Genomic DNA, 23,900 nt, shown 5'->3' with positions numbered 1-23,900 from the left:
GATAAATTGGGATAAAGATTTTGGAAATGCCTGCCACTCTCAGCCCAATATCACCTTCAGGGTACTTTCTTCTTCCCGCCTTAGCTCTGAGCAACCCACTTGTACCCAGTGTTTCCCAACCCCATGGTCTCCATAAGACTGAGTCACACAGGCCAGGGCAGAATAAAGGAGAAAAGGGGGAAGTGAAAGGAGGGGGAAGGGAGAGAGAAGAGGCAGGGGAGAGGGAGAGAGGGAAACAAGTGCGACGTACCATGCCAGCTGAGTGGTTCCAGGCTGCGGCCGGGACGGCATCTCCTACCCGATTCCGGCGAGTGAGCACCTCGGACACGGTGAGGCTGCTTTGGGTCCTTCTGGAGGTGAGCTCAGGGGCTTCCCCCGAATTTCCCACCCTTCGAGCGCCCTGCTCAAAAAGGTGTGGCCTGGGCTGTTCAAGGTCTGAACAGTCTGTGGAAGACCTCTGGGTGTAGGCGTTGCTGGGCTCCACGTTTTTAACTGCTCGAGTTAGGGGGTCTTCTAAAGAGTTCAAGTCTCGCCTGCTCTTCCAGGCATTCCGCACAGTGACATGTCTGGCATCTGAGGGGCCCACTTCTGAAGGGGCACTATGGCTTTTCCACCTGATTGTCTCCACTGGGGGTGCATGGCTGTTCCTCTCCACAGGATCCGACGGCTTGATGATAATGCTGCTCCGCGAGACCACTGTTTCTGGCCTGTTCTTCAGGGACGCATCTCCTGCTCCTTCAGCTTCTGTAAACTGCAGGGTGATGTCATGTTTGTGAATGGAGAGCTCAAAGGGAGAGCTGACGTGGTTGCTAACTGACGTGAGCTCTGGTGGCCCAACCTGGATGTTGCTGGTGGAGGTGTGCCTCTCCCGCAGGCCCTCGCCTGGGTTGGCTCTGGGGCTGCCACTGTCAGAGGGGTAGATGGTAATGCTGCTTGTCACTTTGTTTGGCCCTGGCCAAACAGAGGTGGAGGTGGATTGCTGTTTCTCTAATGCGGCCTCAGTTCCAGATCCTCCCATAATTTTTTTCACATCCTTATCAACGATGATAGGTTTGATGACGGCCCTGGACCGCAAGGCCTCTCTGGGGCTGAAGGGGCGCTGGCTTTTTACCCCAGCACCATTGGCATCCGGGAACTCCACGGCATTGGTGGAGGCTCTCACTGGCTTCACAGATTCATTTTCTGCCCCAGCATCTTTATCATTCTCAAACAGGGCAGCTCTGAGTCCCCCGCGGGATCTGGCTTTTTCTCTCGAGTTGAGCTGTTGTCTGGGCTCTGGCTCCGGAGTGATGGTTGTGTTTACCAACTTGGCCGTAACAAGAGACACCACGTCCACATCATCATCTGAGTCTGGCTTCTCTCTGCCACTGGATTTGATGACTCGACACCTCAGGGCCTCATGCTGACTGCTGTCTTCCATCACAACTGCTATGGGTTGATCAACTCCTTTATTTGGGGTTGAAAAGCCCTGAAGGATGTTCTCTTGGCTTCTGGAGCTATAAGGATACTTTGATAAAAGTGCAGCCTTGGCATTTGCGGAAGTGGTATCAGCCTCCGGGCCACTGGCAGCCTTTCTGCCCTTAGAGAGTCCTTCTGAGGAAGATCTTCGAGATGAGGCCAGAGCTCCAATGGTCTTAGAACTGCCAGAGTCTGAGGCCTGAGTGACTTGGCTTCCACTGCCAGGCCCCTGCCCCCGCCTGCCAAAGAGGGCCTCAGCAGAAGCGTCCGAAGCCTTGTCAGCTCTACCCAGTGTGTCGTTGGGAACGGATCCGTGAGTGGTCTCACTAAACGTTCGTGTTGTCTTCTCTACCTTTCCCTTCAGCCCACTCTCAGTACCTGGCTTGGGAGTTCCCTTCCAAGCTTTACTGTGCTCCTGAGCCGCGGGCGGGTAGCGGCTGAGCACAGACGGCTGCTCCCTGCACTTCTTCCCTTCGCTCTGAGAAGAGCCAGATGCAAATCGGTCTTCAGCCCTCTTCGTGTCCTGGGCCCCGCCGTCCGCCCCCGCCCCAGGGTTGGAAGCTCTGGTGGTCCTCCTCGCGGTGAGACTGGGCGAGGAGGCCTGCCTGTTGCTCAGCGGGTAGTTCTCGTTGTTGACGGCGAGCTCCCTGTTCCGGTGCCTTTCCCGCCTCTGCTGGGGTGACAGCTCCCGGGGCGCGTGCCTGGACACAGGCACCTCGCTCCCGAGGCCCCTGGACTTAGTCCTCTCGTGCCTGCCCTTGCTGGACAGGAAGGCCTCCTCTCCCTCCACCTCCCCGTTCTCTAGCTCCTTCTGCTTCTTGATTTGTAGCTTTATCTCCTCCAGCTGGCTGGCTAAGAGTTTGTTTTTATTTTGTTCACTTAGGTAATTGTCCTGAAGGTCATTATTTTTGGCCTTCATTTTCTTAAGCTCTTCTTCCAAAGATTCAAAGTGTTTGATTTGTGTCTTAAGTTTCTCGATCTCTTGGTTAAGGTCTTTGACTTTATTGTCTTCCTGATTTCGGTTCTTCTCGTTTTCTGACTTGTTTCTTGTTTCATTCTCCACTTGCTTTAGATAGTCCAGACTGCCCTTCCTCCTCGACTCTTTGGACGGGAGTGTGGAGGAGATGCCGTCCTCGATCCGCAGGTCGTTCCTGTCTAGGAGATTCGAAGCATTCCTTGTGTAATCTCGGTTCATTTTTTTGTTCTGTTCCAGTTTTTGAGTGAGCTCTTTTATCAGTTTCTCATTTTCTTTCTCCTTCTCATTCAAGTATTTTCTCTCACTTACAAAGCTCAGAGTTAATGATTTCAGCTTTTCCAACTCTGACACTAAACTCTGCTCAGTTTTACCCAGGCGGTCCTCGGAAGATTCCAGTTCTTTCACTTTGACCCTGAGCATTTCCAGCTCCGAGGAGATTTTCTTTGTCAGGTTTCTCTCCTCGTTCAGGCTCAAACAGAGTTGGGTACAGTCATTCTTACTCCTGCTGAAGGCCTCCTCTAGCTTCTCCAGTTCAGCCATTCGTTTCTGAAGCTGCTCAATCTCGGCTTTCAGCTCCCGGGTAAGGTTTTCCTCCTCTTCAAGTTTCTCCTTCATCAGCTGGCACAAATCCTCCGCTCTCTTAATTTCCTCGTCTTTGCCCTCGATCCTCAGCACTCGCTGGCGCAGCACTTCGATCTCGGCCAACATGCTGGAGTTGCTGCCTTCGGCCTGTATCACCTTGTCCTGGAGGTCCAGGAGCTCATCCTCCGCTTTCTGGAGGTTTTTTGTGGCTTCCTCCAGCTCATCAAGGCGGCGGCTTAAACTCTGTAACTTAAACCGCAGGTGGCGGCTAGAGGCAGTATCTTTGTAGCTTGTAAATTCGGCCATGTCTACTGCCAGCCAATGTGGGCTCCTAGAGGCACCCAATTCCACTCGAGGGGATGAGAAATGGTTACCTTTCTCTTGGCATCCACGACCTTCTTTGGCAGCTGGAGATCATTATCAGTCTATGGGAGGAAAGCAGAAAGCATGTCAGGCCGCAAATCTATTTGATCTGGGATCTGGGATTCAGATCCCAGCTGTGAAAAAGAGCTCCTGAATATAGTTCTGTACCTAGAACATAGCAGGCGCTCAGATTTGTTGAATGGATGAATTTGAATAAATCTGCAGGAAAACACAGCTTCTCTCTGGCTGATACTGAACTGGTAAGCAGTTTCCCCCTATGAAGAATGCCACCAGTGGCAGCAGGGCAAAAAGACACAGAAGAAACGCTTTGTTTCTCATGGCAGCTCCGAGAAAATCTTTACCGTTTGCCACCTGCATAATCTCAGGAGAGTCATTAACTTTTCTACAAATCATTAAATCAACAGCCTTGGTTTTACTTAGCTTTAAAATGGGGGCAATGATGCCTACCATACCCCTCCCCAGTACTGTCCTGAAATAATGCATGGACAGCTCTTGGTAACAAAGCAGTAAACAATCCCAACTACAGCTTCAGGGAAAGAAGTAAACCAGTTAACAAAAAGCACCTCCCTGACACAGGGAAATAACAAGACCCGGGCTCTGTCAGAGGAGAAAGGAAGGGCTGTGTCCCAGAGAATTTATAATCTTGGGTCTGCCCTCTCTTGAGTTCAGGATTCAAATGGACACCACCTTAGTGGTCTGGGATCAACCCGCCCTCACTGAGAATCTAACCTACAATGGTCTCCGCCTGCTAACAGCCCTGGGAAAGCCTGTTCACCTCCCAGAGGTAAACAAAAATACTCTGGGGAGAGAGACTCCCTACCGAGGTCACACAGGAGTCCCACAGACGAAGTCCTGCTGACGCCGAGTCTACAGTCCCAACTACACAACACATAAGGGCCAACCTGCACTATGGCTGACAAAGGAGGTCTGCACCAGTGAGCTCGAAGTCAGTGCGACGGCCTGGAGACCGTAATGAAGTGCTTTCCAGTGTTGCAAGTCATAAAAGAGGGAATCAAAAACAGGAGGCTATCCGCAAAGACAGGAAGATTGAAAGATCAACCAAATAGAATTGCTGGAAATGGAAAGAAAAATAGCAAATTAGATGCAAATGAAGAGAGCATAGTGGTTAGGAAGAGAGATGAGGAAATTACAAAAGGCAGCACAGAGTTAAAAAGACTGAAAAAGTGAAAGAGACGTCAACAGACATGGGGAATAAAACAAAGAGGTCCCAAAATGAGCAAGTTTAACAGGCAGTCCAAAAGGAAGGCACAGAGAGAGGGGAGAGGCAATACTTGAAGAGCTCCCAGAGTCGATGGAAGACACAGAGCCTCATATTCAGAAAGCAAACTGTCAAACAGGCAGGATAAAGATTAAATCTGAACCTAGATACATCATGAGGATACAGCAGAATACCACAAAGAGAAGATCCTATAAAAACAACAAGAAGGGGGGTAAAAAGACAAATATTCTATGAAGAAATAACAACTCAACTGGCTTCTCAGGAGAAATTTTTTCTTTTTTGGCTGAGGATGGTTCACCCTGAGCTAACACCTGTTGCCAGTCTTCCTCTCCTTTGTCTGTGGGCCGCCGCCAGAGCATGGCCACCAACAGAAGAGTCGTCTAAGTCCGTGCCCAGGAACCAAACCCAGGCTACCGCAGCGGAGCACACCGAACTTAACCACTAGGCCACTGGGGCCAGCCCTCAGCAGAAACTGGTAAGTAGATGTCAAGAAGAAGAAAAAAGACATGGTAGTATCTTCAAAGTTCTAGGAGAAAGTAAGTTTAACCCAGAAGTAAATACCCAGTGAAACTATGAAAGAAGGTACAATTAATTAGAAACACTTTCAGAATAAAAGGAAAATAAAAACCCAAGTGTTTATTATTCACAGACCCTCACTGAAAGAACTGTTTATGGACGTACTTCAGAATACAGAAAACTGATTACTTAAGGAAAGCATGAGATGCAAAAAGGAATGGTAGGCAAAGAAATTAACCCAAACAAGCACTGATTCAGTTAAACAATAACAAAAATTAATGGGAGGGTTGGGGGCAGGATAAAATCAAAATGGAGCGAAAAAACTGGACAATAATAACATGCAAGTCATAGAGAGAGAAATCAGAACTCAACGTTCTTAAAACACAGTATTCCTTGGGAAGAGGACAGGTTATTATAACTAAGTTTAGACCTGAAGAGTAGCTATCAATCATATATCTGATAAGACATTAATAAACAATATATAAAGTATTCCTACAACTTAACAAAAAATAACCTGATTAAAAAATGGGCAAAGGACTTGAATAGACATTTCTCTAAAGATGATATCCAAATGCCACAAGTATAGTAAAAGATGCTCAATAATCACTAAGCATTAGGGAGTGCAAGTCAAAATCACAATGAGGAGGGCCGGCCCAGTGGTGTAGTGGTTAGGTTTGCACGCTCCACTTCAGCAGCCTGGGGTTTACAGGTTTGGATCCTGGGTGTGGACCTAGCACCGCTTGTCAAGCCATGCTGCTGTGGAGGCGTCCCACATAAAATAGAGGAAAACTGGCTCAGCAGCAATGATCCTCACCAAAAACAAAATCACAATGGGGGGGTCCAGCCCCAGTGGTTAAGTTCAGCACGGCCTGCTTTGCCGGCCCAGAGTTGGTTCCCGGGCTTGGACCTATAGTGCTCTGGTAGCAGCCATGCTGTGCTGGTGGCCCACATACTAAAAGGAAGATGGTTACTATCAAATAAACAAAAAATAAGTGTCAGTGAAGATGTGGAGAAACTGGAAACCCTTGTACACTGTTGGTGGGAAAATAAATGGTACAGTTACTAGGGAAAACAGTATGGTGCTTCCTCGAAAAATTAAAAGTAGAATTACCATGTGATGCAGCAGTTCCACTTCTGGGCACAGATCTAAAAAAACTGACAGCAGAGTCTCAAAAAGATATTCTTGCATAGCAGCATTACTCACAACAGGCAAAAGGTGGAAGCAACCCAGCAAGGGATGGATGGATACACAAAATGTGGTATATACATTAACATATTATTCAGTCTTAAAAAGGAAGGAAATTCTGTTGAGGAGGCACAGAGCAAAATGGCGGGGTGAGCTGACCCGGGATTCTCTCCCCTCCAAAATACAACAAAAGATTGGAAGAACTGAATTTCAGAGAATAAACATAATGCCAGCTCGTTAGAGACCTACAATACCAAGAAGGCGGAGATCATAAACCTTGCTTTACACCTTTGGAGGCGCTGGAACGGTAAGAGAGAACATCGCTCCCTCCCCTAGAGTCTGCGATCGCTGCGGCGCAGGTCGGGAAGGAGCGAGGGAGGGGCCACACGACTGGGGATCATCCAGGACTCTTGCCGCTGATTCAGTGGAGACCCGCTGACAGGGGGGAGAGCCTCCGTCCGCGGGGACCCTATAAATCAAGGGCCTTGGGAGACCAGAGAACAGAACTGATCTGAACCCAGACCGGCGTGTGTGAGTAACAGCCCCCCCCCCCCCCCCCCAAGCCAGTGGGCACAGCCATCTTGCCCCCAAGGCGGAGAGCTAACACGCCACTCTCGACCCCCATCTAGTGGCGACAGGCTGTAACTGCAACTGAATTCTACCACCATGAGAAAAAACCGCTCCTCTACCATCCAGCAATTTATAAAAGCCCAGACCAGAAGGAAAACAATAAAAACATAGAATTAAGTCCTGAGGACTTGGAATTAGGTAAACTCAGTGATAATGAATTCAGAGCTGCTATAATCAAAAAACTCAATGAGGTAGAGAGAAAGATAGAAAAACAAGCCGAGTTCTGGAGTTACTTCACAAAAGAGATTGAAATCATAAAGAAGAATCAAACAGAATTACTTGAGATGAAAAACACAATGGACCAGATAAAACAGAATACGGATTCCCTGAATGCCCATGTAGACAACATAGAGGAGAAAATTAGCATAATCGAGGACAGACAGGCTGAATGGCGCCAGACAGAGGAAGAAAGAGAACTAAGAATTAAAAAAAATGAGGAAAATCTCCGAGAGATAATGGATTCAATGAGGAGTAAGAACATAAGGATCATAGGAATTCCCGAGAATATGGAAAAGGAAAATGGAGCAGAAAGTGTGCATAACGAAACTATTGAAGAGAACTTCCCAAATCTAGGGATCAATGGAGAAAATGTGTGTAGAGGAGGGTTTTAGATCTCCTAGATTTGTCAATGTAAAAAGACCTACCGCAAGGCACATAGTAGTAAAGTTGGCAAATAGGAATGATAAGGAGAGAATACTCAGGGAAGTAAGGAAAAAAAAGAGAATAACCTATAAAGGAGCCCCTATCAGACTGTCAGCGGATTTCTCTACAGAAACCCTACAAGCTAGGAGAGAATGGAGTGATATATTCAAAGCTTTAAAGGATAAAAACCTTTAGCCAAGAATACTCTATCCAGCAAGAATTTCCTTCAGATATGAGGGAGAAATTAAATCTTTTCCAGACAAACAAAAGTTAAGGGAATTTGTAACTAAAAGCCCTCCATTACAAGAAATCCTCAAGAAGGCTCTCATACTTGAAAAAAAGAAAAAAGGGAGAAAGGGGACACAAGCCACAGACTAGGGAGACCGATGGATAGAACCAGAACAGGATAGCAAATATTCAATTATAGCATTAGGGTAAAGGGAAGGAAACTACCAAAACAAGGATGAGCTTAGCACTCTAACTACAAATTAATAAGATGAGTTGGAATAAAAAATTAAAATAATTATTTAGGAGGGGAAGAGCAAAGGGTCTAAATCAGTATTGGTCAAGTAGGTAAGAGACCACCAGAGAACAGACTATATTATACACGAGATTCTAAATACAAACTTCAAGGTAGACACTAAAATAAAGTACAGAACAGAGTCACAAATCATAGATAAGGAAAAATCTAAGAAACCCAGCATAAGAAATTGCAGTATTAAATGGGTAGTCTAAAGCACACAGGAAAAGAAACACAGGAAAACAAGATAATGAGCGACACATTGACAGCATTAAGTCCACATGTATCAATAATCACTCTCAATGTGAACGGATTGAACTCTCCAATAAAAAGACACAGAGTGGCAAAATGGATTAAAGAACAAGATCCAACAATTTGTTGCCTCCAGGAAACACACCTCAGCCCCAAGGACAAACACAGACTCAGGGTGAAGGGGTGGAGGGCAATACTTCAAGCAAATAGCAAGGAAAAAAAGGCAGGTGTTGCAATTCTCATATCAGACCAAGTGGATTTCAAAATAAGACAGGTAAAGAGAGACACAGAGGGACAATATATAATGATCAAAGGGACACTTCATCAAGAAGAAATAACGCTTATAAATATCTATGCACCCAACACAGGAGCACCAAGATTCATAAAGCAACTATTAACAGACCCAAAGGAAGATGTTAAAAACAACACAATAATAGTAGGGGACCTCAACTCCCCAGTCACATCAATGGACAGATCATCCAGACAGAAAATCAACAAGGAAATAGTGGAGCTGAATGAAAAACTAAAACAATTGGACTTAATAGACATATATAGATCACTTCACCCTGAAAGAGCTGAATACACATTCTTCTCAAGTGCACATGGAACATTCTCTAGGATAGACCATATGTTGGGAAACAAGGCAAGCCTCTACAAATTTAAAAAAATTGAAATAATAACAAGCATCTTCTCAGATCATAGTACTATAAGGCTAGAAATTAATTACAAGAAAAAAGCTGAGAAAGGCACAAAGATGTGGAGACTAAACAACACACTACTGAAAAAGCAATGGATCATTGAAGAAATTAAAGAAGAAATAAAAAAATACCTGGAAACAAATGAAAATGATAGCATGCCATACCAACTCATATGGGATACAACAAAAGCTGTATTAAGAGGAAAATTCATCGCAATACAGGCACATCTTAACAAACAAGAAAAATCCCAAATAAGCAACCTTAAAGCACTAACTGAACTAGAGAAAAAAGAACAAATGAAGCCCAAAGTCAGCAGGAGAGAAATAATAAAAATCAGAGCAGAAATAAATACTATTGAAACGAAAAAGGCAGTAGAAAGGATCAATGAGACAAAGAGCTGGTTTTTTGAGAAGATAAATAAAATTGACAAACCACTAGCCAGACTTACAAAGAAAAAAAGGGAGAAAGCTCAAATAAACAAAATCAGAAATGAGCGAGGAGAAATAACAACAGACTCTGCAGAAATACAAGGAATTATAAGAGAATACTACAAAAAACTATATGCCAGCAGAATGGATAACCTAGAGGAAATGGATAAATTCTTGGACTCCTACAATCTCCCAAAGCTCACTCAAGAAGAGGCAGACGATTTGAACAGACCAATCACAAGGAAAGAGATTGAAACAGCAATCAAAAACATCCCAAAGAATAAAACCCCAGAACCAGATGGCTTTCCTGGGGAATTCTACCAAACTTTCAGAGAGGATTTAATACCTATCCTTTTCAAGCTATTCCAAAAAATTAGGGAAAATGGAACACTTCCTAACACATTCTATGAGGCCAACATCACGCTGATACCAAAACCTGACAAGGACACCACGAAAAAGAGGACTACAGGCCAATATCACTGATGAACATAGATGCAAAAATTCTCAACAAAATTTTGGCAGCCAGAATTCAGCAATTCATCAAAAGAATCATACATCAGGATCAGGTGGGATTCATACCAGGGACACAGGGATGGTTCAACATCCGCACATCAATCAACGTGATACACCACATCAACAAACTGAGGAATAAAAACCACATGATCATCTCAATAGATGCAGAGAAGGCATTTGACAAGATCCAAAAGCCATTTATGATAAAAACTCTGAACAAAATGGGCATAGAAGGAAACTACCTCAACATAATAAAGGCCATATACGACAAACCCATAGCCAACATCATACTCAATGGGCAAAAACTGAACCCCATCCCCCTGAAAACAGGAATGAGACAAGGATGCCCTCTATCACCACTCTTATTTAACATAGTACTGGAGGTCCTGGCCAGAGCAATCAGGCAAGAAAAAGGAATAAAAGGAATCCAAATAGGGAGGGAAGAAGTGAAACTCTCGCTGTTTGCAGACAACATGATCTTATATATAGAAAACCCCAAAGAATCCATTGGAAAACTCTTAGAAGTAATCAACAACTACAGCAAAGTTGCAGGGTATAAAATCAATTTGCATACTGATGTCAAAGAGTGTACTGCCTACGTTTTCTTCCAGAAGCCTTATGGTTTCAGGTCTCACCTTTAGGTCTTTAATCCATTTTGAGTTTATTTTGGTGAATGGTGAAAAAGAATGGTCAATTTTCATTCTTTTACATGTGGCTTTCCAGTTTTCCCAGCACCATTTGTTGAAAAGACTTTCTTTTCTCCATTGTATGCCCTCAGCTCCTTTGTAAAAGATAAGCTGTCCATAGATGTGTGGTTTTATTTCTGGGCTTTCAATTTTGTTCCATTGATCTGTGCACCTGTTTTTGTACCAGTACCATGCTGTTTTGATTACTATAGCTTTGTAGTATGTTTTGAAGTCAGGGATTGTGATGCCTCCCGTTTTGTTCTTTTTTCTCAGGATTGCTTTAGCAATTCGGGGTCTTTTGTTGCCCCATATGAATTTTAGGATTCTTTGTTCTAATTCTGTAAAGAATGTCATTGGGATTCTGATTGGGATGGCGTTGAATCTGTAGATTGCTTTAGGTAGAATGGACATTTTAACTATGTTTATTCTTCCAATCCATGTACATGGAATGTCTTTCCATCTCCTTATGTCGTCATCCAATTCTCTCAAAAAGGCCTTGTAATTTTCATTATATAGGTCCTTCACTTCCTTAGTTAAATTTACCCCAAGGTATTTTATTCTTTTTGTTGCGATTGTGAATGGTATTGTATTCTTGAGTTCTTTTTCTGTTGGTTCATTACTGGAGTATAGAAATGCTACTGATTTATGCATTAAAAGGATCTTTTCGGACACCATGCCTTCTCAGAGAAGGGAAACAATAGAAAGAATAAACAAATAGGACTTCATCAGATTAAAGAGCTTCTTCAAGGCAAATGAAAACAGGATTGAAACAAAAAAATAACCCACTAACTGGGAAAAAAATATTTGCAAGTCATATATCTGACAAAGGCTTAATATCCATAATATATAAAGAACTCTCACAACTCAACCACAAAACATCAAACAACCCAATCAAAAAATGGGCTGGAGACATGAACAGACATTTCTCCAAAGAAGATATACTGATGGCCAATAGGCACATGAAAAGATGCTCCTCATCGCTGATCATCAGGGAAATGCAAATCAAAACTACACTAAGATATCACCTTACACCCGTTAGAATGACAAAAATATCTAAAACTAATAGCAACAAATGTTGGAGAGGTTGCGGAGAAAAAGGAACCCTCATACCCTGCTGGTGGGAATGCAAACTGGTGCAGCCACTATGGAAAACAGTATGGAGATTCCTCAAAAAGCTAAAAATAGAACTACCATAGGATCCAGCCATCCCACTACTGGGTATTTATCCAAAGAGCCTGAAGTCAGCAATCCCAAAAGTCCTGTGCACCCCAATGTTTATTGCAGCACTGTTTACAATAGCCAAGACGTGGAAGCAACCTAAGTGCCCATCAACAGACGAATGGATAAAGAAGATGTGGTACATATATACAATGGAATACTACTCAGCTGCAAAACAGAACAAAATCATTCCATTTGCAATAACATGGATGGACCTTGAGAGAATTATGTTAAGTGAAATAAGCCAGTGAGAGAAAGATAATCTGTGTATGACTCCACTCATATGAGGAATTTAAAATTATGGACCAAGAACAGTTTAGTGGACACCAGGGGAAAGGTGGGGTGGGGGGTGGGCACAAAGGGTGAAGTGGTGCACCTACAACATGACTGACAAACATTAATGTACAACTGAAATTTCACAAGATTGTAACCTATCAATAACTCAATAAAAAAAAATTGAAAAAAAAAAAGGAAGGAAATTCTAACACATGCTACCACGTGGATGAGCCTTGAGGACACTGCTAAGTGAAGTAATCCAGTCACAAAAGACAAATACTGTATGATTCCACTTTATGAGGTAGCTAAAGTAGATGCACAGAATCTACAGAATTCAGAGAAACAGCAGAACGGTGGCTGCCAGGGGTTGGGCGGAAGGGGAAATGGGGAGTTTTTGTTTAATGAGAGAAAGTTTCAGTTCTGCAATAAAAACCATTTCAGAGATAGGCTGCACAACAATGTGAATATAGACTCCACACGAAACTGAACTGTACACTTAACATGAGACGCTTTGTTACGCATTTTTTACCACAATAAAACATCATTTTAAAGTTTTTAAAGCAGGAAAGAAGTAAAAAGCATAGAGAAGGCAGGGCAGGCTCCAGTTTCTGATCCAGCGTGTAAGGAGCTTAGAAGTCATGACTTTGTCCTAACAAGTAAAAAGCTGAACAAGCTAACAATCAACTCTGCTTAGATCCATCACAGAACTGAGGTCACAGAGAAACCACTTCCCCTCAAATTAGACAGACAGATAAGTGGAATACAGAGAATCACAATTTACCAGAGCAGAAACCTCCAGGGGAACCAGTACCAGGGTAGGGAAACCAAAACCGCAATTGACAAATCGCTGGAGGCTCAGTGTGAAAACCCCGAGAGTGAAAAACGACGGGGGCTCTCAGTCTGGGAGGGATGCGCCACTGTGTGAGCCACACTCCAAAAGCTGCCCCAGGTTCTCATGCGAAGCTGAGAGGAAACCCCCGTGTGCTTCCAGCAGGGGGAGGGTAAAAGAACCATCTGGAAACCAGAGCCTAACCTACTGGACTCTTACCCAAGCCTGACTGACCTGGAGGAAGGGAATACCCAACTCCAGCCCACTCCAGCCATCCCATCCCCCCTAAGAGGCAGGGGGCAGGAGGCAGGGACACCAACTAGAAGCACTTGTGACGTTCACAGCCCAGGGGCACAGGCTCACTAAAAAACTGAGACCTAATCGTAGGACAACCCAACACTTCCCGTCCCCACACACCTGACCACCACATCACTAGAGGCCTCCTCACCTCCGTTCTTTCACCCAGGACATCACGTCCCATTTCCACACAAAATTACAGAGCATATTCAAAGGCAAAAAACACAATTTGAAGAAACAGAGCAAGCATCAGAACCAGACTCAGATATGGCAGAGAGGCTAGAATCATCAGACAGAAATTTAAAACTATAAAACTCTGATGAATCAAAGAAAAATTAAATAAATGAAGAGGTAGCCTATGTTCATGGATAGGAAGACTCAATACTGTCCAAATGTCAGTTTTTTCCAATTTGAACTATAGATTCAATGTCATCCTAATCAAAATCACGACAAGTTATTTTGTGGATACAGACAAACTGGTTCTAAAGTTTATACGGAGAGGCACAAGACCCAGAACTGATAACACAATATTGAAAGAAAGGAACAAAGTTGGAGGACTGACGCTACCCAACTTTAAGACTTTCTATAAAGCTTCAGTACTCAAGACAGTGTGTCATCGCGAGAAGATAGACAAATCAATGGAATAGAACACAGAGCCCAGAAACAGACCTACACAAATATAGTCAACTGATCTTTGACAAAGAGGTAAAGACAGCAATACAATGGAGCAAAGACAGTCTTTTCAACACATAGTGCTGGAACAAATGGACATCCAAATGCACAACAATCTGGACACAGACCTTACACCATTCATAAAGATTAACTCCAAATGTATCACAGACTTACATGTAAAACATAAGACTATAAAACGCATACAAGATAACATAGGGGAAAACCTAGATGACCTTGGGTATGGCAATGACTTTTTAGATACAATCAAAGGCACAATCCATAAAAGAAATAATTGATAAGCTGGACTTCATTAAAATTTAAAACTTTTGCTCTGCAAAAGACACATCTGATAAAGGACTGTTATCCATAAAATACAAAGAACTCTTAAAACTCAACAATAAGAAACCAAACAACCTGATTAAAAAATGGTCCAAAACCCATCACAGACACTTCACCAAAGAAGATATACAGATGGCAATTAAGCATATGAAAAGATGCTCCATATCATATGTCATCAGAGAAATGCAAATTAAAACAACAAGATAACCACTGCATTCCTATTAGAATGGCTAAAATCTGAAACACTGACGACACCAGATGCTGGTGAGGACGTGGAGCAACAGGAACGCTCACACTTTCCTGGTGGGAACACAAAATGGTACAGACACTGTGGAAGACAGTTTGGTAGTTTCTTACAAAACTAAACATTCTCTTAGCAAACGATCCAGCAATAGCACTCGTTGGTATTTACCCAAAGGAGTAAAACCTGCACACAGATGGTTCTAGCTCTGTTCATACCTGTCAAAACTTGGAACCAAGCAAAATGTCCTTCAGTAGGTGAGTGAATAAACAGAGTGTGGGACATCCAGACAACAGAGTATTATTCAGTGCTAAAAAGAAATGAGCTATCAAGCTGTGAAAAGACACAGAGGGGCCTTAAATGCATGTTATTAAGTAAAAGAAGCCAATCTGAAAAGGCTACATACTGTATGATCCCAACTATATGACCTTCTGGAAAAGGCAAAACTATGGAGACAATAAAAAGATCAGGGGTAAGGAAGGAGGGAGGGGTGAACGGGGGAGCACAAAGGATTTTTAGGGCAGTGAAACTACTCTGTATGATACTATAATGGTGGATATATGTCCTTATAAATTTGTCCAAAACACCAAGAGTGAACCATAATGCAAACTACGGACTCTGGGTGATAATGATGCGTCAACACAGTTTCATCAATTGTAACAAATCTACCACTCTGGTGGGGGATGTCAATAATGGGGGAAGCTGTGCATGTGTGGGGGCAGGAGATACATGGGAAATCTATGCATCTTCTGCTCAATTTTGCTATGAACCTAAAAGTCTCTAAAAAAAACTGTCTATTAAAAATAATAAATAAAACAGGGGCCAGCCCAGTGGCATAGTAGTTGAGTTCGCACGCTCTGCTTTGGCAGCCCAGGGTTTGTGAGTTTGGATCCCGGGTGCAGACCTGCACACCACTTGTCAGGCCATGCTGTGGAGGCGTCCCACATATAAAATGGAGGAAGGCTGGCACAGATGTCAGCTCAGGGACAATCTTCCTCAAGCAAAAAGAGGAGGACTGGCAACGGATGTTAGCTCTGGGCCGATCTTCCTCACACACAACGTATATACTACATAAGTAAATAAATAAACAAAAACAATCTATCTTAAAGGGGGGGAAGAAGTGAGTGGGGTTGTTGAGAGGACTGCAATTTTAAATAGGGGAGCTGGGGTGGGGCGCAATAAGAAGGTGGCACCTGCGGAGAGACTTGAAGGAAGCCACGAAGAATGTTTAGAGGAGAATGATCCAGGCAGAGAGAAGATGGAGGAGAAAGGCATAGAAAAAGGAGCGCGCTTAATGTAGTCAAGGAACATGGACGGTGCGGCCAGACCTGAGGAACAAAAAGGACAGAAGCAAGAGATGGAGTGGACGAAGTGGAGAGCTCATCAAGGAAAGCTCGGTGGTCACTGGGAGGACTGGTTTCTCCTCTGAGAAACAGAACCATCAAAAGGTTCTGAGCAGAGGAATGAAATATTCCGACATGAATTTTAAAGGGATCAATTTGAACTATATGGTTCCATTTATCTATAGTTGAAAAACAAGCAAAACTAGTCCACGGTGACAGTGGTTACCTCTGGGGAGAGAGGGACTGGAAGGAGGCTGCTGGGCGTGCTCTGTGGACGGCAGAGTCCCGGCAGTTACATGTGAAGTCTCCAAGCGATAGAAGGTTTGTGCACTCTACTGTGTGTTGCATCTCAGTAACAGAAAATAGAGACAGATGACCTAAACAGAGAGAAAGACCGACATGACTGCTGTGCCAAAACAGACTACAAAGGGTGCGGGCGAGAGCAGGAAGGCCAAATAGGAGCGCACTGCAGTAATCCAGGCAACAGACAGTGTGGCCTGGCCCCGGATGGTGGCCACACGCGTGGGAAGAAGTGGCGAGGTGTTGGCCACTTGAAAGTAGAGTCACAGGATTTGCTCCTGGAGTAGGTGAGGCGGGAGACAAAGAGGAGGCAAGGATGACTCCAGGGGTTGCGGTCTGAACCTGTGGCAGGACGGAGCGGTGATCAGTCCAGACGGGGACAACAGCCCGTGATGCAGTCTGTGGACAGAGCAGCTGAGAAGGACGGTCGGGGGTTCAGTGTGGGACATGTTATTTATGAGATGTGTATTAGTCGTCCAGATGGAGAGTTAAAGAGGCTGTTGAACATATATATCTGGAATTCAGGAGAGAGAATGGGCTGAAGAATAAATCTGGGAGTCAACAACAAATAGATGGCTTATAAAGCCATGATCTGGACGAGACTGTCAAGGAACTAAGCGAATACAGGGAAACGAGAAGGCAAAGGTCTGAGCCCCAAGGTGACCACGCTCGTTTACTGGCAGAGACCTAGAATGACCAGCAGAGGAGACAAGCGCAAAGGCAGCGGGGCGGAAGGAAACGTGGCGGAGCGCAGAGTACTGTGGAAACCTAGCAAAGAACGTCTTTCAAGAAGAGCTCAGGGCCCAGCCCGGTGGCGCAGCGGTTAAGTGCGCACGTTCCACTTCGGCGGCCCGGGGTTCACCAGTTTGGATCCCCGATGTGGACGTGGCATCACTTGGCAAGCCATGCTCTGGCAGGTGTCTCACATATAAAGTAGAGGAAGATGGGCACGGATGTTAGCTCAGGGCCAGTCTTCCTCAGCAAAAAGAGGAGGACTGGCAGCAAATGTTAGCTCAGGGCTGATCTTCCTCAAAAAAAAAAAAAAGAAGAAGAGCTCAATTCTGTCAAGTGAAGCTGATGGTTCACGTAAGATGACTAAGAAGTGACCATTAAATTTAACAACGTGGACGTCACTCTGAAGAGCAGGTTTGGTAAAATGATGGAAGTGAATGAAAGCTTTATTAGAATGACTTTAAGAGAGAAAATAAGGAAATGAATTGGAGATAACAAATACCAGATGATTTTTTAATTCTGCTAAAAACCAGAGCAAAAAGTGGGAAGGCCGTTGACAGAAGTGGTATCAAAGGTTTTTCTTCTTAAGATGGAGAAAAAAGCATGTTGGTGTATTGATAGAAATAGGATCCAGGAAAAAGGGAAAATGGGACAAGTTCTGAAAGAGAAGCAATGTTCTCGGGCAGAAGAGGGAAAGTGGGCTCTAGCAGCAGTGCTGAGAGAGCAGCGGTCACCCGTGGTGCCGGGCGGGAGGGCGGAGCACGTGGGCACGGGTGTCAGTGGGCAGGTGAAGGCAGGCACGGTGACAGGAGTCTGGTGAAGCTCTCTTCTGAGTGTTGTGGCTTCTTCACTGAAGCAGAGAGCAAGGTCATCTTAAAGTGACGCCGGGGCGAGAGTACTACAGGTCATCTAGGTGAATGGAAAACACAGAATGACTGCCAGGCAACTTTCTGGCCCCCTGGAAATGCACGTTATGAGTTACAGTGAAACCAAGCAGCAGGTTGTGTTTTTACACCCAGTCTTGTTCAGCCAACCAGAAGAAGGCCCTGAGGAGACGGCCGGACTGAACCAGGGTTGGGGCTCTGTGAGTCTAACAAAGCAAGAGAAGGACGAGGGAATTGCAGGCGTGTGCGAGGGAACTTCAGCTCAGTCGGTAAAGAGGGACGAGAACATTAAGAACACGTGGAAAACAGTGACACTGCAATAGGACCAATCAACAGAAGGTCCCAATGAGGGCTGAAGGATGTTGGAGCCAGGGTACTAGCGGGAGTGAGCCTGAACGACGGGAGACGGTAATCAGAGAGGGACTTCGGGGAACTGAAGTTACCGAGGGGCTGCAGGAAGTGGTGACGTCAAACACTAAGATGTGAGCAGGTGGCACAGCACTGGGATTTTTAGGGCAGTGAAACTACTCTGTGATACTCTAACAGTGGATACACATTACACACGTGTTCAAACCCTCGGAGTGTACAACGCCAAGAGCGAACCGGAATGTAAACCGGGGACTTTGGTGACCATGATGTGAACGTAGGCTCATAAGTTGTAACAAATGTACCCCTCAGGTGGGGGATGTGATAATGGGGGAGGCTGTGCGTGTGTGGGAGCAGGGAGTACATGGGAAATCTTGGTAGCTTCCCCTCAATTTTGCTGTGGACCGAAACTGCCCTAAAAAAATAGTGTTAACAAAAAAATGAAAATAAAAAAGCTAAAGTATGATGGTGGGAGTGCTGGGGGTGGGGAGGAGGGGAAAGGAAATCACTGGAGAGAGAAATGGCTGAGAGGAGAAGGTGCTGCAAGGGTCCGCACGCCGCACCTGACAGCAGCACAGACTGCCCCGGCCAGTGATGGGGACAGCGCGTTAACCAAGCTCAAGGCCCTGAGAAGTTAGGGGTGGTGACCCGAGCGCCAGCAGATGACAGCAGCAATAAGGGTACTAGATGACGTAGTCCGATAAGATTCGATTTAAAAAGAGGGGAAAGGAGAGAGGGAACACGGTCTGAGCCATAAGAGAGAAAAAGTGACACAACAACGATCCTTTAAGAAAACCCAGGGCAAAAGAGAAACATTAAGTGGGATTCAAGGAGATGCCAAATGCCCGCTTCTCTGCAACCCGATCCCTTCCACTGATTGCACTGTGAGCCGGGAGCCACCAGGTGGAGCGCCTGCTCAGCCCATAACCACCACCAAGGCCTCGGAGGTGCTGGGAAGTCAGCCTCCCTCCAGACCCTGCCCTCTCCACCACTCTGCCTCCCTGGGTACATCTTTCTCTGTCCTCTCATCTTTGCTTCTTTTGGTCTCCCCTTCTTTTCCCAGCCTACATGCTTCCTCATTCTCAAAAAAATATATATATATATTTTTTTTTTTTTTTGAGGAAGATTAGCCCTGAGCTAACATCGGCTGCCAATCCTCCTCTTTTTGCTGAGGAAGACTGGCCCTGAGCTAACATCCGTGCCCATCTTCCTCTACTTTATATGTGGAACACCTGCCACAGCATGGCCAGGATCCAAACCGCTGAACCCCGGGCCACTGAATCAGAAGGTGCGAACTTAACCGCTGCGCCATGCGGGCGGCACCTACATTTATATATTTTTATACGAAAGAAACCTTTTCCCTTATTCCCATCCACTTTTCCTACTTTGAGGGCCACACACAAAAACACGTGTTTTCGGCCTTTTGCCTAGTGGTACAGTAAACACCCTTACCAGTTCACACACAGGGTGGAGGGGATGAGGGAGTGAATTCAGCAGGGGCCACGGAACACTTTACATGAGTAGCTACAAAGGCTCGGTACTGGCAGAGCAGTTGTTGGAAGACAAACAGACGATGCTTCCACACAGGCTTTACAAGAGCTCAGCCTCGTAAACATGCCGGAAGGCCGTTCAACTGCACACTTGAAAGAGATGAACTTTACAATACATCAATCCTATCTCAATAGAGCTGTCTTAAAAACCCCTGCTCATCCAGACTGAAACATTCCCCTCAACAAATCCCATGTAGACGAGTTTATATGCAGTTTTCCCTTTCAGAAGAGGGAAATGTTAAACTTGAGTACAGGCTTGTCTGTAAACTATAATTCTGAATTAGCGGAGTCCAGGAATTATATTGCTTTTTTATTCATTCATCTTTTAGTGCCTATTTTATATGTTCTGTTCAAGACTCTGAGATGAATCAACCCGTATGCCACAAGGAGCGAAAAAGCTAAACCTGGATAATCTACAGCGGACACTTGGAGGAAATATAAAGAGTTATCACCCTTCGCTACTCAAAACCCTTTGAAGATGCTCGCTGCTCTCGGGCTACAGTCCAAACTCCCCAGCGTGGCAGGGGAAGCCCTTCAGGACCCGCCTGCGAGCTCCTCGACCTCAGCTGCGGACGCTGCCCGGGCTGTGCTCTCTTGCGGCCCCACCACCTTGCACCTTCTCCTCTCCTCCAGGCTGTTACTCGCTTCACTGGTAACTGCTTCTCGGTCCTTCACATCTCATCTTAGACAGTAGGCCCCCCACCCCCGGAAGCTCCTGGAGCGCCTCCTTCCTGAAACCCCAGGCCAGGTGGGCCTCTCTCTCTTGCTCTGACAGAGGCTGTATTGATCCCGTCACAGCACTTATCAGACTGCATTCAAGCCTTATTTATTCGTTTGTCTCTCCACCCTGTTTCTTATTCACTGCTGTGTTCTCGGTACCCAGCAGGAAGCCTAGCACATAATTAACGCTTAAAATTTGATGAATGAATGGCTGAATGAGCCCCCTAATTCTTAAATGGCTGGGCACCCTTTGGCACTAACCATTAACAGAAAATAGTCAAAATGATGTAAGCGAACTACTCACGGGTTACAAAGGAGAAAACAGCAGGCAAGCGCAGATCCAGCCGGCACAGACATCAGGTCCCGGGGCGAGGCCTGGATGACCTCATCTGGAGCCCCCAGCCGCCTGCACAGTGTCGTGTACCAGGGCTTTCCCTGCTAGACAATGCCACTTCTGGCTGTCAGGTCTACACCATGGAAACGGGACATAAAAACCGCAAATCACTCACAGGCTGTCTAGCTCTAGTTATTGGACCCAGTGTTGGAGAAGAAGCAGAAAATATTTCTGGATCTTCTTCCACTCCTCAGAACAGGATTTCAGAGCCAGAACGTAGTTAAAAGATCATTTAGTCCATTGGTTTTCAAACCGGGCTCAGCAAATCCCCTCAGGGGTCACGGAGGGGAAAGCGCGCGGGGAGAAGGCCCGAGCAGGCCGGACTCCGGGCTCCTTCTCTCCTTGGTCAACCAAAGCAACTGATTCCGGCTTCTTAACACACTGGGTGCCCCCACATGATGGTAAAGAAAGCTCTGCTGCTCTAGGTACAATAAAACCAGCTGGGACTGGCCCAGTCCCCTCACTTTAAAAATGAAGGAACTGTGATCAGAAGTAAATGTGATTTCTCCAGCAACTCAAAGCCAAGGACTTCAGTCTCCTGCCTCTGTACCCAGGACTCTTCCCGTCGTGCAAAATCACCTCCCTACGAACTCTGAAGAGTTTGTACAAAGGGAGGAGTTCTTATTATACACAGACCAATAACAACCAAAAAGTATCAAGGGAACAAATAAAGGACAACCACAAATCGAGCACTACTCTACCTACCACGGATAATACAGTCAGTACTTAATACACGTGCTTTCTCTGGGAATCCCAGATGCACTGTTTACTTTTCCCTAAATCACTTCCCTGAGGTTTTCTCATCCACACGCGGATGATATGGTGGTCCCGGCACGGAGAGCGCTGAGCAGAATGCCTTGCTCATAAGTCACAACAAACAGTAGCTGTTACTAATTCCATTCGACCTTCACAATAACCTTATGGGATGGGGACCCTCACACTTGCCCAAGGTCACAGCTAGTGAGAAGGATGGCCAGATGGCGAGCCCAAGTCTACGTCCAAAGTCCAGATTCTTTCAAGAATGCTACCCTGTTTGGCCAAGTCATTGATCTTCTCTATGCCTCAGCTTCTTCCTCTGAAAAAATAAAAGAATATCAACCTGACCTACCTCACAGCAAAAAATAAAGTCAGCAGAAGCACTCTGAAAAGTCCTGTGTGTATCTAAGGTAGGCTTCATGAGGCATCCTCCTGGAAGAGCGACTCGCTAAGACGAGCCTTCTGTCTCAAAGAAGGAAATGGAAGGAAAACGGCATGAGGGTGTCACTTACCTCTGACCTTTGGCCCTAAGCACAGTCAGAGAAAGAAATGGCTTGGTACCTCCAGGACCCTCCACGAAGGGAAGGGGTAATGCCTCTCTTCCCAGGACCTGCCCCGGGAAGCACGTTTACCAGGCGACATTTGTTCACTCAGCTGCCACCTGTGCAACATCTAAGATGCCTCCAGCATGTTGCCGAGTGATGAAAGAGATCAAGACCTGGCCCCTGCCTTTAAGGAACCAGGAAGAGAGAACCAATTATAAACAACAAGGACACCTTCCGGCCCACCCCGCTGAGTGCCCACCCTCTGCTCCGTCCTCCGCCCCCACTCTCCTCGCTCAGCGCGTTCTGCCATCTGACACATGTGAGCCCAGAAGCTCAGAAGGGCTTCATGGTGCCCGAGGGTGGGTCTGGGAAGGAAACTGTTTATGTTAAACCTCAGAAATCAGGGAAGTGAAGAGAGGGAAGGGTGGTCCCATCCTTTAATGCCAAGTTCCCCCTGTCACGTGTCTGGCTCAGTTCCAATTCCTACTAGAAAGATACAGCACCAACCGTCTCTCCTGCGGACCCCTTTCTGCCAAAGTTCTAGAACCCAGTGCCAAGGGGCCCTGTCCAGCACCCTGAAGTCTGGCGCTTCCTCCTGTCCTAGTCTGAAGGTCTAAAGGTCGACCACAGACCATCAGCAAACTTGCCCTGCCCCCTCCCCAACACAGCAGCCAGGAGTCACTCCTGTTCCCAAGCGTCATGGAAAGCAGGGTCGGCAAACTTCTTTCAAGTTAGCATAGCACACATGTGAGGAGACAAGCTAGTTTGACAGCAAGTGTTCTAGGCTTTGTAGGACCTAAGGTCTCTGCCTTGACTACTCAACTCTGCCGCCGTGGCACGAAGCAGCACGCACACCACATAAGCGAATGACACGGCTGTTTCAATTAAACTTTATTTACAAAAACAGGCAGTGGGGCCTGAGGACCAGCTTGCCATCTCCTGATCTAAAGGAAAATGGGAAAACTATTTTTAAGCAGCTTCCTTCTGACCAGCTATTTACCTTCTTAAAACCTTAGGCTGTCCACAGCTCACCACCACTTCTTGAGAGTTTCTGTTCTAATTACTGGGCTTAGATGATTTTTCCCAGAATCCAAATTCATGTATTTTACATATGCAGACCTCAGAGTCAGCAGCCCAACTAGCATGCAGAGATTCTCCAGGTTGGAAAGGATTCAGACCATCTGATCCAGGCTCGCCCTCCACGCAGAAGCCATCCGGCTCCGGCTCAAACGTGTCCACCGAGTGCAAGGACACTCACTTCCTCCCAAGGCAACTCCTTCCACCTGCGGACAGCTCTGCGCTAAGACATCCTACTTACCTCTCTCCTCAGCACATTTAACCACCTGATTACTGGCGAATTTGTTTACTGTCTGACTCCTTTTACCAGAATGTAAAATTAATGAGATCAGAGATGGGGTTTCTTGGGTTTGTAGCTGTTTTTACTGCTGTGTCTCCAGCACTTTGAATGGTGTTTGGGACATAAAGGGTATAAGAGAATTGTTGAGGGAGGGTATAAAAGGAGGGTAGGAGGGGAGGGGGGAAGGTGAGAAGGAGGGAGGGAGGGAGGGAGACAGAGGGAGACAGAGGGAGAGAGAGGGAGACAGAGGGAGAGAGGAAAGGGGCAGACAAAACAACGCTGCATTTGGGAAACTAAGTCAGCCAGTAGGACTGCCGTGAGAGGCACAAGGGGCCCGAGCAGAGCAGCGAACTGACGAGGCTGGAGTGAG

At 45.7% G+C, this 23,900-nt stretch overlaps 1 protein-coding gene across 35 annotated transcripts in view; it reads right to left on the bottom strand.

The window, feature by feature from the left end:
* Positions 1-23,900, bottom strand: part of LUZP1 (leucine zipper protein 1) — a 117,621-nt gene that overhangs the window by 38,854 nt on the left and 54,867 nt on the right. For 24 of the 35 annotated variants that reach the window (XR_011436523.1, XR_011436522.1, XM_023635529.2 and 21 more), the window contains one exon: positions 251-3,441. Coding sequence is in view for 33 of the 35 variants with exons in the window: in XM_023635529.2 (XP_023491297.1) it covers positions 251-3,322 (3,072 nt within the window). In the remaining 2 variants the exon portion in view is untranslated. Of the gene's footprint in view, positions 1-250; positions 3,442-3,547; positions 3,655-16,152; positions 16,304-23,900 lie in introns of all 35 variants that reach the window. The other 11 variants (XM_070260763.1, XM_070260773.1, XM_070260753.1 and 8 more) reach the window with 2 other exon arrangements.

Source organism: Equus caballus, chromosome 2 (genome assembly GCF_041296265.1).
Source record: "Equus caballus isolate H_3958 breed thoroughbred chromosome 2, TB-T2T, whole genome shotgun sequence".
Lineage (NCBI taxonomy): Eukaryota > Metazoa > Chordata > Mammalia > Perissodactyla > Equidae > Equus > Equus caballus.
The sequence above is the reverse complement of the archived record's forward strand: the minus strand, read 5'-3'. Positions and strand labels throughout refer to the sequence as shown.